This window comes from Sitodiplosis mosellana, unplaced genomic scaffold (assembly GCF_009176505.1).
Source record: "Sitodiplosis mosellana isolate CC-2019 unplaced genomic scaffold, AAFC_SMos_1.0 Smas_scaffold_1, whole genome shotgun sequence".
In the NCBI taxonomy this organism is placed as follows: domain Eukaryota; kingdom Metazoa; phylum Arthropoda; class Insecta; order Diptera; family Cecidomyiidae; genus Sitodiplosis; species Sitodiplosis mosellana.
In genome coordinates, this window is record NW_022595244.1 from 12,549,053 (window position 1) to 12,570,371 (window position 21,319).

Sequence of the window (21,319 nt, forward strand, 5' to 3'; positions counted from 1 at the left end):
GGATTACTTATTCGTACAAAATTTCGTGAAAATGAACCAAAAAAAAAATCTTATTGTCACACGAAAGCTGACGCATCGATTGTACATGTGTTCGGTTTTACTTGTTGTTGTTTACGGTCGGGTACATCAATTGACTTTTTTAGTTGTGATTATATCACTTGTTTATTCGTTGTCATTTCAAGTCAGGAATTTCCAATTGTATGTTTTCTTCCAAGAACGCAATCTGAATCGAAAATTGAGCATTCAGACGCTAAGATTAGTTATGATGTCACAATCCGATCTACTTTCAATTGCGTACAATGTGTTTTTTGTCCTGCTTCCGACGAACATGATTGATACAATGTTTTCAGGGCAACGAAACCACACAATACAGATAACAAAGCATTTTGGCATCCGTTCGTTTCAAATAAATTTCATTCAAATTTGCTATATTTATGACATGAAAACGTAATCGATAGCCCGTGGTTCACTTGGCAAACACGCGACTTACTTTTACAGATAAAATTGCAAATACGCTTTCGTTCGGCTATTTTTGTGGTCGTTATCAACTTACTATATATATGTGTGTGTGTGTGTGCATGTCCATCTAAATATTAATGTCTATTTTTGGCCTTTACAGCTATCACATTGGCAACCATTTATTTGAGCGATGCACAACAGGAGACAAATGGCTGCAATACCAACTGTAGCTTTGTTACAAATGTGCACGAGGAATTTTGTGCGACAAACGATGAAGGCAAAACTAAAAAGTTTCAAAGTGAATGCTTCATGAGATCGGAGAATTGTTTGAACAAATCAAGTAAATTACACGAGCAACATTTGAATTTTTTCCTTTTTTTCTTTTCGAATCGTATAATTCTATTGTTTCATTTAATTACAGAATACGTCAAAACTATGAACGCTGAAGGTGGCACATGTGTATAATACATTTGAATAATAACACAAAAATAAAACAATGAAAATAAACATCAAATACATTTTTCAACCAAATAAAAAAAAACACACGCAATTCGTAGGAAAATATATTTAATTGTAAAATTGTATTTCGATTTCTTTTTTCTTCTCTTAGCCTAATATTATTTATACATGCTAATCTAAAATATACGAAAACTTGTGTCATTTTTTTTCTTCTGTCAATATCAAATGCCATTCTGTTTGTGCGTTGCTCTTAGGTGCTGAATTGTGCATCAGAATTTAATTTAAAGTCTTATCACTTGAAAAAAAGAACGAGCGATTGGTTTTTTTTTGTTCACGAGCCGCTTATTTGTTTTAACGTTCCAACGATTGAATTGCGTTTTAAAACGGATGATTGGAGCATTTCTAAAAATAAATAATGAAATAAATCAATGCCAAGCCCTTCCTTTTACGATGAGAAAAAAATTCTAACGTTTTTTTTATATATATTGCCAAATTGAACGAAGTCAACGAGATCGTATACGGTACACATGTATATTAACTCTATCTTTTTTATGGTCAATCAAACCGCGAACCGACATTGGAAAAAAAGAGTTATTTTTTACACACTTCGTAATCGAATCCGAATGGTATGAATGTGTGTGAATGCATTCAACCGAAACTAGTACACTTTTTTCCCGTTCATGTTCGATGCTTGGGTACATGTTGTTTACGTCACATTAGAAATCGGCATATAAGGTCAACTCGGATTATGAATATTAAAGTTCACATAACAAATGGCCCAATCAATTCACACGCATTTTCACACAATAGTTTTCGGAAACAAAATCTGACCACACACATGTGTGCCAGCCAACCAACATAATCGAATATATAAACATGTCACAAATAAATTGAATATTGGATAAATCAAACAGTTGGTTTTTGTTGGTGTTTTACTTATATTCTAGTTTCATCACATGCTTTGCCAACAAATTCGGTAAGTAAATGCAAATGGACCATTTTATTTGATTATTACGTTACTTTAATCGAATTTCCCGTCTCGTCTACCACGCCTTGTGGTGATTCTTCCGGGAGTGATCGTGGTTGGAATATTGTTCTTCGTTAAAATGTTCTTTGTCGTTGCCATGTTTGTTGTTGTATCTTTTGTCCTCCTGATCATCGTATCCTTTTTTGAATCTCCCATTTGTCGAATGATCTGCATCGTTGTGTCCATAATTATGATGTTGACGATCATCGGAGCTGCCTTTTTTGAAATCGAAGTTTTCATGCTCATTTCCGAATTTTTTGAATTGACCGCGATGGTCGGCATCATCGTAGAATGTGTGCACTTTTTTGTAGTCATCTTTGTGGAAGATATTATGGTAACCAACGGTTTTAGAGCCTTTTTTATGCATACTGTGTTCATTAAACTTACCACCATTGTCGTCCCGGTAGCTATCGTGATGGTTGCCATGATTGTTGGATGCTTCGAATGCGGCCGCTTTCTTTGCCTTATTTTCGTCATGGTCTTCCGTATGATGTTTTTCATCATAGTCCTTCTTACGCCCTTTGCCAAAACTACCAAATGAATTATATCCCGTATCTGATTCGAAGCCTTTTCGCTTTCGACCCTCTTGATTGTATTTCACGCCGCTTTCCGTTACGAAACCCTTTTCAAGCGTATCATGACCACCCTTATCACCTTTCTTATGTGACTTGTGATCATGGCGCCCTTTCTTCTTAGTCGATTCATCCTTTTCGTCGTGGTGTTTGTGTACTTTCTTCTCGAATGAATCATGTTCCGAGTCTTCTTCGCCATCGCTTCCAGATTCTTCATCGTCTTTCTCGTCTTCTTCTTCTTCTTCTTCTTCTTTTTCTTCTTCCTCCTCTTCCTCTTCATCGTCGCCACTTTCACTCTTTTGCTCCGAACTTTCCTCTTTCGATGGCTCTGGCTCCTTATGATGTTTTTTAGGTGGACTATGCTTCTTTGGCAGCTCATGCTTTTTCGGCGGATCGTATTTTTTCGGGGGCTCGTGTTTTTCTGGCGGTTCATGTTTTTTGGGCGATTCATGTTTCTTCGTGTGTTTGTGTTCTTTTGGCGGTTCGTGTTTTTTCGGCGGTTCATATTTTTTGGGCGATTCATGTGTCTTGGTATGTTTGTGTTCTTTTGGCGGCTCATGTTTTTCCGGTGAATCATGCTTTTTCGGTGGTTCATGTTTTGTTGGATGCTTCCAAGGATTAAATGGCGGTGGCGGTCCTCTCGGAAAAGGTACAAGATGTATTTTTCTGTGAATCGGCCGATAATAGTTGAATAATTTTCCAAATGATAACGGCGCGCTCATCGCCGGTTTGTAAATTTTATAATTTGTCGACATCGCTTTTGTCGGAGGCGTTTGAAAGACAAATCCATACGGTTGCGCCTGTCGATGGAAATCCGGTTGCTGCTGCAAGTCTTCATGCGGCCGTTCTTCGTGTGTTTTATACGTTTTATTATGTTTCTTGTGATTTTGATGATGTTGAAGCTTTTGCAATAAAGGAGTGGGTTTTGTCGTTCGTTCGTTTGAATCGACTTCATTTTTATGCGATTTTTGTCGATTGAAAAATTTCGTTGCTAATTTCACGAATTTTTTAATATTTTTCGGTTCTGATTTATCTGTCACTGGCGACACTAATCTAGTCGGCGGTTCCGTTGATTCTTGACCACTTTCGGTCGATGTTGCACCGCTTGCTTCCTCACTATTTGATTCAGTGGTTCGTTCGTCATTTAAATAAATTATTTGCGGTTCGTCATCACCCACTTGGCTGTAGATATATCCAGTCGGTCGTACATGCCTGTTCCATGTGCCATTTATTTTCACTTTAACTTTTGATTCTCTTGCGGAAGCGAAAAATACATTAATCACTAAAATGTACATCAATATCGAAATGATTTTCTCATGCAATGCCATTTTGTCCACATTTTCTATTTCCGTTCTGCGCACAAAAACAATTTTTATTTTCAATATGTACGTTCACCAGTAGCACGACCGAACAATACTAAACCTGTGCTGACAGCGTACGTGCCATTTATAACATTTTCAATAATTTTCAGTTCGAATTTTTTTTTCACACATAGTGTACACTAGTTTACTACTGGTCAGAATTGAGTTTATTGATCACATAAGACTTTTTTCCCCCCATCTAATATTGGCTTAGATCAACAGCACCAGCAATAGTAGTAACACTGATCTGATTCGGTTTCGAGAAAATGTCTGTTATGTCAATGTACGATTCATGAAGAAAAAACCGAAAAATATCTTGCCAGTATCTGGGAAATTCATTGAGTCTGTAGTGGTTTCCGCTTCGCTTCATTGATTTGTTCAATCATGAAATCACAAATCAAACACCGAAGAATGAAAGAGAAAAAAAAAGTACAGCGTGAACGGAGACGCAGAACTCTTTTCCGTAAATGTTATGGAATCAATTGTGAAATTGTGTCGCTCTACATTTTGTCTGAAATTACCATGAAAAATAGCTGAAAATGAATTCCCACTGAATTCCCACTGAGTGAGAACCAAACCGCTCGTGTGGCCAAACGCAGACGAGTCTCAATTAAGAATTGAGCGTTCGTTGGAAATTCGTTTTCAAAAGTGAATTTAAATTGTTGGCAGAAACTATTTGCATTCTTATGAGCATCTTCGTTTTGGAATGTGAGTGTGTCGGTATGGTAGTTGGCGGGCGATGCGAGAGGAGAGTGTATAAATTAGCAGGTACCGATGTAAATTCAAAACAGAAACATAATTCACTTGAATAACTAAGAATTTCATTATGTACGTATGATGTGAATGTAACGTTGGGAATTGCCACAAAATGCATAAATCCATAAGACATTGAGATAAAAACGGCAACGTACACCATCTCAATGACTTGTAGGCTCTTCTACGTCAGTCACTGTTCACGTACGGCAGCGCCGCACTTCACTCACTCCCTGAAAACCGACAAAAACTCATTTCCTATTATCTGGCAAAGTTTTCAATTAAAGTTGAATCCATCTTAACCGCTTACACACTACAAATGTAAATCCAACAACTCCATGTGATCGTTTCTTTTCATATATTCATCGCAGCCGCCGACGTCAACGTTATTGCCGGTTGCTCATACTTGTACTATATCAATACAACTTTCGGTGATTCTACACAAACTACACCGAGATATGAAGTAAAAGAAAACCGACTGGATTTTATTAGCTTAATACGATGAGCTTTGTTGTTTTCACGTGGGCAAAAACTTACAAACGTCAAGTGGATGTATTGCGTTGTTCGTATGATGAATGGTGTATGCAAAGAAAATCCACTGTCTTCCTCCCCCTCCATTTCTGACTTACTCTCTCTCTCTCTCTCTCTCTCTCTCTCTCTCTCTCTCTCGCACTCAGCGATTATATGTGTAAAAACGTATTTAGAATAATATTCAGAAGTTTTGCATAACATTTATGCAAGACATGCATTTTATAACCTCAGTTCGAACCCAACGCCCGTTCATGCACACTCTCGTCTCCTTTGATTTTCATCTTCATCATCATCTTCATGTGGCAGCCATTTGTAATTGAAAATGTAGTTTCGTATCAGCCGCTGATGCTCCCCTTTGCATTGCAACCCTCTGTCTTCGTACTTGAATTGGAAACAGTATTTTCATTTCAGGTGCACAACGAATGTGCACAACGAATGCGCACACGGCATGCTCTAGCACACACTTTTTCTTTGCACATTGCTTGGAATTTTATTTTACTTCGTTTGCTCGGTTACATCTTGATGCTGTTGCTTGTTGGAAGAGCAGCAAACTTAAAGTCCATACACAGACACACCTCACGATAAGTTTCCTATTAAAAAGAAGAGACATGCATATTTCATATGTGCATAAAATGTTCGGATATTTCTCTCTCTCTCTCTCTCTCTCCTTCCCAACTTATCTGTCATGGCCACGGACTTTCACATCGATCTTTGAATTCCACCTCAGATTTTGGATTTGCATTTTTTGCAGCCTGCGAAACGGAATGATTTCTCACTAAACCGTTATTAAGGTTTACATTTCCGAAGTGTGATGACAATATAAGCGCTTATATATTCATATCGCACGTATGAAATACGATTCCATAACTCGGTTGAGAATTTCAAGTATTTTGCACTGCTCGCGCATAAGCTAGTTCAGCTCGGTTGCTCCATACAACATTCAAATTCCATAGGGGAAATTGGGGAATTCCGGGCCATGGGGAATTGCGGGCCACCCGACTTTTCTCTGTCACTTGAATAGTTAGACAAGTCAAAATTGCTTCATTTGTCTTGTCTTAGCCTAATATCAGTTTCCTATCAATACTCGACGCGTGAACACGTGCTGTGAGCTCTCTGCAATAAGTGCATTTACAAAAATTCCAAAATATTTTTTTCTGATCATCGTGTTTGCATATTTTAAACGACCTTTTTTCGATAATAAATTCAGGTAAGTATGTTTTTTTATGGTGTGTCATTATTCTCTCGCCTCACAAAAGGAATTTTGCATAAAGATACATTGAGTGAGTCATGCGCAACCATCTTGTAATTATGAGCATTTGGGGAATTCCGGGCCATTTTTTCTGGGGAATTACGGGCCACTACATTTTTGACATTAGATGAGTTCAAAACGCATGTTTATTGCACATTCAATGTTTTTCAAGCCATATTCCGACAAAATATCAGTTAAGGGTCCTTTTTATGAGCCAATGAAAACAAGCATTTTAACATCGCCAGAGGTTGTGGCCCGATTGCGTCAGAAAGCTGAAGCCAAGAGCCAGAAATTGTAAAAACAACAACAACAAAAGGATGCAAAAACAAAACCACCAGCAACAAAGAACCGCAAAACCCGTCCAGTATCAACCACGTCAAAGAAGAAACAGCGCACTCAATCTTCTACTGAAGAAGAAGAAGAAGATGTTTTGATCTGCATCATTTGCAAGGAAAACATGCCAAAGAATCTCAATCGAAATAATTCCATTCATTGCGATTCATGCGACCAACCAGTTCACTTGAAATGCGCCAATATGACGACCAGCTCTTTTACATGCGCTACCTGCGAATTATCGGACTAATTTTGATCTTGATTTTACGATTTTTCAATTTCATTTCATTTAAAATAATTTCTTTTGTCATTTTGAACGATCAATAAACATTTTTCACCAATATATTGTCAGTTTTATGTCAATCGATGAAGTGGCCCGCAATTCCCCATGATTTTTGAAAATATCAAAAACGTCCTTTTTTTGCCAACCACCAAATTTTTTTTAGCAAAGTTGAATTTTTAAAAGTGAGAAGACCCAAATGGTAGGATTTGAGGCGTACTACAACTGAGAGATTCTAATTTTGAAGAAAAGTATATGTATCACAAAGTTATGAACGAAAAATAAAGTGTGGCCCGGAATTCCCCAATTTCCCCTATATATTTTCATTGAAAATGAAAAATCGATCGATTGGGTAAATTTTCATTGGTAACAAAAATATATGACGATTGACTATTTTTCGTACATATCGTTCCACCCATTTGAACGATATACTAAATTTTTTTCTCTCCTCGTAAAAATGTGAGCCTTTTTATATGTACATATATGCCCATGGAAAATTTCATGTGCAAATGGTTTGCCATATTTAACCATGCTTTCCGGTGGCGATTTTTTTCATTCTCTCTCTTCTAAAATTAAAAATAAATCGGGTCCATCGATATGTTGATTTATGATCACAGCTCTTGTTGATATGCTGATTCATCGGAGTAACAAAATATGCAGTGTGTGCCTTTGTTTTTTTTTTCGTTGAGGATTTTCCATAATATTCAATGCAATTTTCAATGGATTGTTTTTCCCATGAGGCAAATGCACTTTTATTATACTCATTTTTTTATCGATGCTAACAAAATTCCCTGGCTCATAGGTTTAATAACGAATCATTTTCATCGATATTTCTTCTTTCGGGCATATTGGAAACTTTTCTTTTTTTTTTGGCTTTAATTTTGGATATATCATGTTATGAATAGAGACATAAATGAACACCAGAATGTCACCGAATCGACGATGTAATTAATCAGCTGAGGTAAAAATATGGTATGGACATTGGACACTGAACGATGTTCATCGGACACGGTAATTTGAGCAAAAAGCAATTAATTCCATGATTTTAAATGACTCTAATAATTATACAACAGCACCGGAGCTCTAATTAAGTTATCAAACGACAAGTATGTGTTCGCATATTATATTGGATTTGCTACAATTTATCCTTTCGCGAGAGAAAAAAATAACTATGCACAAGGATTTGTTGCAATCACAACTCACTTGATGAAACTCAGGAATTATGTCGAATCAATATGGTGAATGCTTCATGTATGTGATTCTAATCCCATTGAAGTCCGTGGGGCATTTGTTTATTGATCGATTTGTTTTTATTTGATCGGTTATTGGCCACTTCTTTGATATATTCCGATCAATATTATTATTGATTTGAAAATCCTTTTGAGTCGTGCAAATAATAAAAATCCAATATACATAAAACTGCATTCAATTCGATTTACTTAATCGTGTTTTTTTTTCTCCTGCTGATAATATCATAAAAACTGTGATTTTAATAACGAGCCAATGGGAAATTCAGTCAGAATACGAAGCATGTCATTTGAATTAACTGTGCAAGTTTCACCGGCAAGTGTTTCACCAGTCGTTAAATCAACGTGATGAATGCCATATTAAAAATCCAGCAATAAATATAATTATATCAAAGTAAATGTATGCTCGTTGAATGAGAAAAGTGTTGTTGCAATGTTATAATGGTAACGATGACGACAACGATTATTATCATCATTCTCATTGAAATGCACGCAAACTTCGAACTTTTCGCCAATATAGTGATCTCTTATAGATACTTGCAATGGGAAACTATGCTACTTCATCTGCATATTTCAATTACAAACAACGGGCCGTAAAAAGGCAATAAACGTTCCCGACGGACATGGTGTAAATGGATGCTTTGAAACGCCCCGGCTATATGTAGCTGGCGCACGTAGACTGCGATGCCATTCGTTTACTTTGTTCGATGCTCAATTCTCATTAAAACTTGTAAATCGTGTGCAAATGTCGATGCAGACAGACGCTAAACCTAAACGAAAATCCATGCTACGAAAGCTTTCACGGCACACATGTGGAAACGATGTGTTTTCAATGTGGAGAATGAAATAAAGCCATGCTCGGTGCAACGACGACGAGAGCGCAACGAATGTTCAATCAGTCTACATGGGCTTTCATTAGCAACGGGTTTTTCGACACATACACACAGAGAGAGAGCATCGTATGAAAGCTTGTTCACAAATTTTATATACATTTTGATCTAGAGGCAATTAGATTTAAAAAAAAATGGTCCAGTTTTTGTGTGCCACGTTTTTTGTGCCGGGGGATGGAATGAAGAGGTGAAAATTTACTACAATTTTCTGCTGCTCGATGCAATTTCGAAATGCGAACAAGAACCTTTTTATATTGTAGCAGATTGAAATCAGGCGAAAAAGAAAATACAAAAAAAACAACAATTCTGGCACCGAAGAAAAAATAGATAGACACCATTAGACTAGGAATGCAATTGCGAGAGCTGTGAGATTCTCATTTGGAGATTACGTTGGATGGCAATATTCAATTGCGACTACTTTGTTTTGCCCAAAATGTAAATGGAATGCAATTTGTTTTAGACCTTTCAACCGAATCTGATCGTAATACCATGTGCACCATGAAATGTTCGTGAACTGACGATGAGAGAGTGGAGAAAAAGGAAAAACCGTGTTGTTTTCTTGTTTTTCATCGGAATTGTCTATCTGATAAATTGTCTCGTATTTCTTCGAAATGACGAGATTTTACATATCAAATGATGACGTAAGAAATTCGAACTATAGAATCCGTTTTGCTCCCTTGTGTTTGGGGGGCACATTTACAATTATATCCGATCTGTCGGTGGAAACCATGATTATTATCTATTTTATTGTGTATAGCTTGATTACTTAAACCAGCGATTAGGTTTGTTTTGGAAGAGGAGTGAGAGAATGACAGAGTGAAATGTCGACCTTAATTTTATTCCACTATTAGCTTAAGCTGCGTTCACGTGTAATCTTCATTAAAATGCCACAATTTATTTCCATCAAATTGTTTAAACGCTGCTTGTTTCTCGTCTTCCTCGTTGTCGTCGTCATCGTTACAAATGCATTTGCTATCGTGCATCGAGTTTACACAGCGCAAAGCTCACCCACCCGGTTGAAATGAGATCTCATCTGTTTTCGAGCTGAATTTATATATTTCTATATCAAGGCGATAAGTTAGAAGTTGCATCATAATTCTGTGCTGGCATGTGGCAAGCAATTTTCTCTTGACAGGAAAATGCTAGGGGTTTCACGCAAACTCGAAGGCCGAAGATTTTACTAGATAGCTGGAAATAAAACCATTTTATGTGTAAACTATAGATATTGCTTCTTTTTATTCATAAACTCGAATTTTTTAGAATTTTTTGAATCTAAAAATTCTGGAAGTGGGTTTTGGTGGATCCTCAGGATTGTTCAAAACCGCTCCTGGTTCTGGAAGTGGATCCTCAGGATGGACCAGGGCATTGTCAAACCCAGTCTAATCCATCCTGAAGATCCACCAAAACCCACTTCCAGAACATAATTTTCAAGGTGAATGTTGAAATATTTCGAAATAATACGGATTTTGGTGAATCTTAGAGAATGTGAGAGAAAAAAGAGAAATATTGAAATTTTAGATGAATTTTAAGTTGCGTGAAACCCCTAGGGAAAATGCATTAAATGAAGGCTATGAAATAAAGACGTTCTCCAAACGAAGTAAGAGAGCCAAGTGAACAGCACACAGACACACAGTATATTAACTGTTGGGTAATAACAAAAACATACGCGCAAGACTCCTTATGCTGGTATATTCATTTGATCAAATAAATTTCGCCTTTTGCAGGAAAATAATTTAATGCATTGAAAAATGTTGCACTCAAATTGTAACATGAATTAAATTTTAGCTGTACATGCAACATGACGTTGCCATCGCCGCCGCTGCCGCCGCCACCATTGTCTTGAGATGTATTGTGTAACGGTGTCATGGTATGCAAAAATGATGATTATTCAAGATTAAAATAGGAAAACACAAACACCCAGAGAGAGAGAGAGAGAGAACGAAAGCATCATATGTGCGTTGCCATTAAGCTGTTCTCGTCACATTGAAACTGTCTTAGATTACGGCAAATAATTATCAAAATTGCAATGCGAAACGCAAGTGCAAAGTAAACAGTATTTAGTTAAATTCGATGCACAGTGCGCAAACAGCAGCTGAGAAACATCGAAACACAATGGCATATGTGTGATGTCACCATTTTGCTTATTGCACACACACACACACAATGCTCTCTCATTTGACTTGGGAGAACTTTCCAATTTCGAATTGAATTGGATGTATATTTCAATGGTGTTCGCGATCGTGTCATCTATATTCGGAAAACTTTAGCCCGAATCAGTGCAGAAGTCATCATAATTGTGCAGCTATTTGTAGTTGGCGCGCAAACTCATTTATTAAAGCAAAGAAACTCGCAGATTTTAAATCGCTGTGCATTATTTATTTGACAATGGAATTTATGGCGTCGCTTTGTTTTCTAGCCGCCGTTCACAGCGATGAATTTTGCATTTCTTCGGGCCACAATATCCCTTTGCCACAGCCCGTAAAATACGGAACATTTTATCATTTGCTATCGCCAAGATCGTTTACTTTTCCAAACAATAAACCTTCATTCCACCTTCTCACCACTTCTTCCAATCCATTCTTTGCTGCATTTTAAGTAAAATACGACAAAAGATTGTCTTTCACGACTTAAAACCACTTGGAATTATTGAAGGTGGTGTCTGTGAATACAGGTAAACCGTTTTCCGAGCAAAACAATCGACTTAACCGGCAAAGCTTTTATTTGCGTATTTTATTAAAAGTGGAAACTTATCTGTTTGGTCTTTTGTTTGAACGAATAAACTTTGGACAAATAATTCATTTCTGTTGTGCCATTACAAAAAAAATCTTTCACCAAAACAATCGCTTTTAAAATACACGCATTTCTCTCTCCGTTCTCTGTTTATCGCTCTTTCTCGCTCCAAATCGCAAATGTTAGCAAAATTGAAATAATTTAACCATTCATTCGAATTGGTTTTGGTGAACATACACTAGACTGCTTCAAAAAAAAAAGTTGTCCCTCATCTGAAAAGTCCAGCCAGTTTCGAAAAATCTACCTCAAAAAAATAGGTTTTGTCTAAAAAAATGACATGGGTACCATAGGAATTGGTGAAGCAAGCCCCATATCAAAATTTTGATGACAGAGTTTTCGGAAGCCAATTCATATCGCAACATTCATATGAAAATATCAATTTTTGTTCGGGAGGTACCCCAGAAATCATTCATAAGAGATTCTGTGTGAGTAGATTCCCAATATTTCTCGAAAAAAATAACTTTGTACCAAGAAACTCATCCAGAAAGTGTATTTTTGGGGTACCTTCCGAACAAAAATTGATATTTTCATAGTAAAATCCATGAAAAACGTATATTTTGTTCGGGAGGTACCTCAAAAAGTCAATTTTGAGAGTTTTTGTCTGGGTAGACTCCACATATTTTCGAGAAAAAATAACATTGCACCAAGACACCATCCCAAAAAAGCCTATACTTAAGGATTTTTTGGTCAAAAGTTGATTTTTTGGGAGTTGAAATCAAATATGAGGCCAGAAATATATGAAAACATCACTCGATTTGGTCATGTAAGTACCCAAAATGTTCGTGAAGGACCATACTAGATGTTCAAAGGCAGAAAAGGTAGAAATCATTTGCTTTTACCTGTCAAACCGAAGCTCATGTTTGTGATTTGCTCATTTTGGCCTGAAATTTGTCTTCTATGTCTGAATCAATCGGCACAAAATTCCATCCAAATTGCAATCTGAGAAGTGCTAAATTGTTCATACGGCTGCTGGCTACACGACACGAGTCGAAAACTGAACAAAAGTTTACCACCTGGGGGACCAGTAGAGCAAAAAATGCAAAAATGCCGGAAAATTGCCATTTTTCCGGTCATTTTACACTGTAACTGGCCCAGAATGCCTTTTCAAGGGCTGATGTCTTGGTAAAAGTTGTAGATATTGACGAGCCAGACAAAACCCTATCATCAGTTTTTGCCCAAAAATTGGCTGAAAAAATGATTTAAGTCGAAATGTTGCGATATGAATTGGCTTCCGAAAACTCTGTCATCAAAATTTTGATATGGGGCTTGCTTCACCACTTTCTATGGTACCCATGTCGTTTTTTTAGACAAAACCTATTTTTTTGAGGTATATTTTTCGAAACTGGCTGGACTTTTCAGATGAGGGACAACTTTTTTTTTTGAAGCAGTCTAACATACACGTTTAGCATTTTGTATGGAAGTTCATTAGGGTCGTGTAACAAAGTAACCTGATGAAAAGGACATTCGATTCGAATGTTGTACGGTAGGTATTTCACATTCACACTGAATGCATTTTAATGATGCTAATTAAATTTAAGTTTGTGTTTTCATACCAACTGGACTGTGTACGGTTGCATTTAATAGGGCTGCTGTGTCATCCGAAGTGAGCACATTGAATGAATTAGACACAAGCCGACTAATTGCTAGTATGTGTAACAAATTGTACTTTTGGCCGGTTTCGGTTCATTCAACGAATCGAATTAGTGCATCAAGTGAATTTACATACAATGCAATTGGAGCGAAAGGAGATCCATTTCGATCAGCTGAGGGTAAAACCAGAAACCTTGTCAGAAGCAATATATATGTTCAATGTTCATGTTTGAGTATTATATGACATTTGAATGGACAAACGGGCTGAATGTAAGTGGCAAAACACTCAAATTTCATTGGATTTTATTGTATGGTTACAAGGATCGTAGGATGAAACATACCGTTGCATTTAGAGCAATTTCATTTGCCATTAAAATGGAAAGTTAGACGACATTCCGGAGATATTGAAGTGTATGAATCGAAATTCTGAATTAATGTGTCGTTGTTTATAATCGTGCCAATGATAACATAGTCAGGTGAATGATATTGAAAATCGTGCTCGTAAAGAGTCTACTTAATTCGGTAAAATATCCAAATTAATCGCTGCTCTCTGTCCCGTACGCATTTGATTTGAAATGAATTCGCACCTGAAAAGTGGAAATTCATTGCAAACAAAACATTTGAAATCAATTAATTTGTATCCGTCTATCATCATTTTATTGCATGATGAGACATGTGTGTTGTTTCGTTTTTCATTAAAACTGAAACTTGTTGTTGCGTGAAACGAATAGCATTCAGGTACAGAGGGAAGAGGTTCAGAAGTGGAAACTGTTTGTATGTGCGTATCTTCTACGCTGCGGATTTTCATGGATCTCTCTTTGATTTGAATCCTTGTGCATGTATGTGGAGATAGAGTTAGAGCAAACAATCATGCGACATGCATTACGAAGCACACATCACGCCCATTCAATGCTTGTCAGCACAATCATTTCGCAATGAAATTGAAACCGTCTGTATTTTGTTTGCTTAAATTGAATTGGCAGTTGTGTCTCACTTCATGTTTATCGTGCTCCATTAAAATGTTATTAGAATGTTCTCGAGCATTTTAAGCTCTGGCACACGAATATAAAATACATTCAATGAATGAAATGGATTTATACGGCAAAATCATTTTCCAATTTAAATCATTCAATGAATCGACGTAAATACACAACATATACGCATCCATATGGATTGAATGCGAACGGCGATGCGCGATTGATTGCAACTCAAATTACTCCATTTATGTGACAAACAGTTGTGTAAATAGTTTAATACCAATTCAATCTATTCATCGAATGTCGATGAAAAACTGCAAAGAGCGAACGATTGTCGCATCGAAAACGAAATAGAGAGATAGACGGAGAGAGAAAAAAATCAGCCGGAACGTGAATTCAACAATTCATTAATTGTGCTGTGCTAATTGATTGATTCTATTTGAGATAGAGTCAGCCGTTTGCCGCCGTTTTTTCATCCCATTCACAATGGCACAATCAATCATCATCGTTGCTCTTTTGTGTACTCGTTTCGACCAAATAATTGATAGTTTATAAATGCTCTTCAATTCGCTTTCATTTTAACAACCATTTTATTCCGACATTAAATCCACTCGAACACACAATTCTTCGGCGACCAATGATGGATCATAAAATTGTGAATATTTATCTTGCTCAACTTGCCATTTGACAATTTTCTTACGCGATGTACTACATTTATTTTCGCAAGAGCATGTTAGTGTATTTATCGTTAAAACCACTTGAGCTTTTACTTCAATATATGGAAACGATTGAAATATTCCTAATTGATAGTTGTTTTCACTTCAACATTTCTCCGTTTGGTAATAAAATCCGGAATAAGACATCTCGAATGGACGAAGTTTATTATCCCATTTCAATAAGCTGTAGTTATAAAGACGATTCAAATTGCTTCTAATTTAATCTTTTGCATTTAGTTTGGAACCAATTTTGCAAACTGATGTCGATCATTTCTGCGTTGCGCGTCTAATTACAATGATTTAGTCTAATAATGGTAATTAGCTTCGTTGAGAAATTACCAATGAATGAACTTTATGCATCTACGTTATTATTGCTAAGTGAATTGAATGGATCTGTGTGATCTTGATCGATTCTCAACAAATGTGCAATTGTTCAAAACTCAAACAACAATAATGTCCAACACATCTTCGAAGATTTTCAGAATTTCATCTGCAAATAAATTCCCCGAACTTCAAACAGAATAATTCAAATTGCCGATACACATTTGAAACTATTTCTAAACTTTTGTTTATTGCCCTTCCAACAATCATTTCACCTTCTTAAGCTTCGTAAATATTTGTAATGCACATTCTGCATTTAATTATGGAAATAGCTATGTGCAACAATTAGTATTATTCTGAGTTGTTTGATTCATTCAAAGGTAAACTTAGTTCTATTGCACAACGCTTATCAGAAATGAATTTGCAATGGAGATTGTACCAAAGTACATGGGAAATTAAATTCTTATTCATTATAATTAGCTAATCGGATCCATATATGGATTTTTATTTTTCATCCCAAAATTGAAATTAATTTATGTGGATTTGGTTAAAAATGGAGCTTTAGTTTTACATGAATGTGGACAAAATCCTGTTTGGCATTTAAAACCGAACGTTTTCTTCTTTGTAATGTATTTCAATCTTTCTTTCAAAATATAAATGTTCGATTTCTGTAAACACGTGTTTTTTTTCTACTAATTTAAAATATTTAAAATAAGAAACTCCTACTTCTTTCCGATCTTTATTCCGATCGCTGTTTGTAAAAAGTTAATTAGTTCAATAAGAATTTATGGCTTTCAATTAATAAATGGAATGAGTAAGAAGAAAGAACGAAGACATAAAGAATGATAAATATAGAGTCGCAAAGGTGACGGCATCACCTGTCAACGATGAACAGCGTATGAAATTCAAATTCGTTGTGTGTTTCATCGTATGCTATAGCACGCTACATGTCATGGTCGCCTGTCTATTTCTGGTTCGTACCACGACAATGAAAATTTGTTGCTTGATTCTCTATATGGTTTAATATTCGGCCATCAGTTTATCTCTTGCTTTGGTTTCATTCACAGGTAATATTTCTTCTGCGTCTGGTTTTGATGAAATTAATATAGCTGAATTTCTACAGTTTGTAAAAAAGTCATGGGATACCGTGATTAGGTATCATAATATCTTAATTGAAAGGTGTTTTCAGTTGGTTTTGACAAAGAACATAATTGCTACTTTTAGACACATTTTTATTATGTGTTTAATAATTAATTTTATTGTGTCGCTAGAATCTATGAAACAATGAAGTTGTTCATCGTACTCGGTGTCTGTCTAGGAACTACTCTTGCCGCCCTATTTCCAGGTAATAGAAAAATTGCCCAGAAATTCAAACTGTTAATCTTTGAATGTTCACGTCCAATTTACTCTATATTTCAGACTCAAAAGTGAACAAACAGTAAGTGAATTAAATAAGTTATTTCTTTCATTGTTCGTATCAAAAAGTGGTTTGCCTTGAATGGAATGCCATTCAGAAAAAATTGACTTCTATAAGAGATATTCGCAATATTCTCAATATATATAATATCAAAACACTATTTTTACAAACTTTATTCACTTTATCATGGAGATCTGTGAAGGAAACGCAGTTACGTCACCTAATCGAGTCAGGTACGTTGAAATGTAATGATATTGATATCCGAACATTAAATTCTTATGAATATCAAACTTATTCTCTCAGGTGAAACAACTGAAGTTAAAAAACTTATCGAAGATGGAGTCAATGTAAATGTTAAATACGATAAAGGAACCATGCCAATTCATCTGGCTGCAAAATTGGGTACATATTAAGTTTTAGTTTTCATTTGTATGAATTTAAAAAAAAATCAATTTTGCCATTAGGTAAGGAGGATATAGTTAAAACTTTGCTTGAAAATAATGCTGCTGTTGATGCTAGAAACGATCGTGATTGGACTCCACTCCACATAGCTGCCAGTGAAGGTAATCAACATGTGTCGAACCGCTTTTTCTCTTTTATTCAAACGCAATAATAAACCAGTCTCATGGTATCATCGTGATAGGTCACGAGAAAATTGTTGATATACTCATTCAGGCTGGAGTTGATATTGAAGCCAGGCAAGAAGATGGCTGGACGGCTCTTCATTTGGCTGCTGAAAGAGGTTTCTCTTGTGTTTGAAACATGGTTGTATTCATCACTCATGTTCGAATATTTTTGGTTCGTTAACTTAGATCAAGAAACAGTCGTTAATCTTCTCATTCAAAGTGGTTCGGATTTTGATGCTTTTGGAGATTCAAACCGAACTCCAATTTATTTCGCAGCAAAGAAAGGTAGTTCACTAAAATATTGAAAACCAATTTTCAATTAGAAAGAAGCCAACAACTTTTAATTACTTATTTAGGTTTTGAAAAAGTAGCTGAACTTCTGATTGAAGCTGGCGCTGATGTTAATAACGTTGAAGAAGTGGATGGTCTAACGCCCCTTCATTTGGCTTCACATAACGGTAATTCGGCAGTTTTTCATTTTTGGAAAACATTTTAATAAAATGATTTTATCCGTGTTATTATCATTACTTATCAGGCCATGACAAAGTTGTTGAGATTCTGCTTTCATCTGGGGCAAACATCAGTGCTACAGACATGAAAAACTGGACACCGCTTCATCTCGCCACTCAAAATGGTATTTTGAATGATTGCAAATCATCGATTTGATCCATTCATATTTCACTTCGTTTATTAGGCTATGAAAAAGTCGTCGAAATCTTGCTTAAAAATGGTGCGGATGTTAATGCCGAAGAAGTAGATAAATGGACACCATTGCATTTGGCTGTACAGATTGGTAATTTGAATTGGAACGAAGATATGCATTGAGAGAAGTTCATCGAATTTATTTACAAATGAAAATTTACCATTTTCCTTACTTAGGTCATGAGAAACTTACTAAATTTTTAATCCAAAATGGTGCTGACATCGAGGCAAAAGAAACAGCTGCATGGACTCCGCTTCACATTGCTGCCGATTTTGGTAAATTTTATAGAAATTTTACGCTAATTCACATAAAACTAATTGCTTTTACCCTATCAGGCCATGAGAAAATCGTCGAAATTCTTCTCGAAGCTGGTGCGAATGTTGATCCCAAAGATGAAGATGATTTCACTCCGCTTCATCTTTCTGCCCAAAATGGTGATCTTCATCAAAATACGTTGAATTTTATGTTCACACAAATATGAGTGACAGTTCTATAAGAAAATCAATCTTGTGCTTTTTTAGGTAAGGCAGACGCTACCAAGATTCTGATTGAAAACAAAGCCAATGTAAATTCTAAAAATAGTAAAGGAGATTCACCTCTTCACTTAGCTGCCGATTCTAGTGAGTAATACTATAACATCATATTCAATTCAATGTCTTGCATCAAACTCGATCCCTTCTTACTTTTCTTCAGATAAATATGAAATCGTTGACATTCTCATTCACGCTGGAGCTAATGTCAACAGCAGAAACAATAAAGGATGGACACCATTTTGCAGAGCACGTGATCTTGGTAACACTTAGAATTGAAAAGAAACTTTGATCTACATTAATTAATGTTCCATCTTTTTCTTCAGCCTATGGGAAAATCGAAAAATTTCTGACTGCAAATGGTGCAACACAAACTTGCGACGACAAAACCTCTTCAAAATAATGATACAAATTTAAAAAAAAAAAATTTTGTTCAACATTTGTCCTGTGCGGATATCACAAAAACCAATCTATCTCTGATTTGTACAAAAAAATTGCTAGGGGACTCACGCCAATTTCCATATTTAAAATATGAACAAATAATATGAATTGGTTTATGTTTCAACATATTAAACAGATATGTATGCATAATTTCAATTTTGCTCAATTTTGTTCAATAAACCGACTGTCAGCAGAACCATGTCCAATCTGTTGACGTCATTATCGCTTCAAAAATTCTGGAAATGGGTTTTGGTGGATCCTGTGGATTGTTCAAAACCGCTCCTGGTTCTGGAAGTGGATCCTCAGGATGGGCCAGGGCATTGTCAAACCCAGTCTGATCCATCCTGAAGATCCACCAAAACCCACTTCCAGAACATATTGTTCAAGGTGAATATGAACAATAACAACGCATTCGGGAAATAATACAAAATATTTGAAATCTAGCGTGAATTTTACATGATTTAAATAATACAAATAGATTTTGCTAAATAAAATTTGGCATGAATCCCCTAGAAAAATTGATTAATAAATAAATTTCAATCTACTTCATCAAATTGCATTTCAATGCTTAATTAAAAGTCCAAAACCATAATAAAGTTTTTTCCTTCACATTAATGAGTTGTGTTATTGGACCATTCAAACCCACTCTTCGCATTACTGAAAATAACATAAAATTAAAACCAAATAAAATATTTTTCGTCGTTTCGTTCATATGGCGCCAAATAATTTTTTTCTCTAATTCAAGTCCAATTAAAACTTCAAAAATGCACTCAAATAGTGTGTCGATGGTTTTAATATTTGCGTGAGTAATTGACTTCATTCCAAAACTGCACACCCAATCGTACATGTATTTGTTTAACGTCCAAATGACGAATAATTCAATTTGACATTATTGGGTTTTATGCATTGACAAAGAAGTGCCGATGATTTTCATTGGCATATGTATTTGATCCCAATATTGAAATGCAGAACAATGTTTACCACCGCGGAATGATACATGCGCGTTCAAAACCGAAAGTGACTATAAATTCAAACTACGCTTCAATTCGTTTGAAGTGCAATAAATAATAACCATTGACAATAGTTTTTGTACGTATAGTACATTTTCATTGTTTTGTTTGCACGTGATAGCCAGAAGTGTCGATAAATTATCATTTTGATTGCTCAATGCTTCAGTCAGAGAGTCAATATATTCGACAGAAATGTGTTTGTTCGTTGTTTGTAGATGGTTGAAATGTGCTATAATTTCTTCGTCTTGATAATGGTGACGTAAGCACACCTCTGTGTTTAATTTATCACTCGTCACTACTTTATCACTCGTACTTGTAAAGTCTGTGTCAACCCAATCAAATGATTTATGTGTAACATGACCCACAGCATGATTTGACCTGAACCAGCAGAAGTGTCAATGAGACAAAAAATATGTTTAGTACATGCACGTTTAAAATCACATTCCGCACTTCCATGCGTTTGCATTAATTTCGTTGAGTCGAAATAGGAAATGTTGTTTGTAGAACAACAATTAACTCGGTTCAAATCGTTTCAAATTGCATTGGTCATCCGAATTGGTTTGTGCCTTTGTCAATTGCAGTTTGCCACATCAATGGAATTCTAATATCCAATGGGAAAACAACATCTAACAGTCGACATTCCATCGAACCAACTGTTTTACTGAGCAAGTGTCTATGTTTTTGGGGGCAAACAAAGTGGTAGTGTGGGGGCAAACAATCTACTTCGCCACTTGAGCATACAAACACACACAAACGGGATTTATACTTTTGAAATGGCTTTTCTCCATTTTATATTGAGAGCCATCATTTAATAACCTATAAAACAAATCCAGTGAGAGTGGAAATATTCTTGCTGCTGAGCTTTAGGGAATTCAAAAACGGATATTTCTGCATTTGGTGAAATTGATGCAAAATGGCTTTATGGGAGCATCTACAAATGTAAACCACAAGAATGTTCTCTGCTCTACAAGTGAATGTGATCGGGGTGAAGATAATAGTCGACTGTTGTTTCGGCTGCTTGCCTTGCTGCTGCTCTC

At 35.9% G+C, this 21,319-nt stretch overlaps 1 protein-coding gene across 1 annotated transcript; it reads left to right on the top strand.

Annotated features, from left to right (window-relative positions):
• Window positions 1-16,603: 16,603 nt before the first annotated feature.
• Window positions 16,604-19,826, top strand: LOC129566089 (ankyrin-1-like). The gene is made up of 17 exons (XM_055441645.1): window positions 16,604-16,622; window positions 16,827-16,900; window positions 16,975-16,993; window positions 17,165-17,205; window positions 17,276-17,374; window positions 17,437-17,535; window positions 17,616-17,714; window positions 17,785-17,883; window positions 17,955-18,056; window positions 18,134-18,232; window positions 18,293-18,391; window positions 18,478-18,576; window positions 18,637-18,735; window positions 18,823-18,921; window positions 18,995-19,093; window positions 19,158-19,320; window positions 19,786-19,826. Exons 2-16 carry the CDS (start codon window positions 16,840-16,842, stop codon window positions 19,232-19,234), a joined length of 1,290 nt encoding a protein of 429 aa, XP_055297620.1. The 5' UTR covers window positions 16,604-16,622; window positions 16,827-16,839; the 3' UTR covers window positions 19,235-19,320; window positions 19,786-19,826.
• The last annotated feature ends 1,493 nt before the right edge of the window (window positions 19,827-21,319 follow it).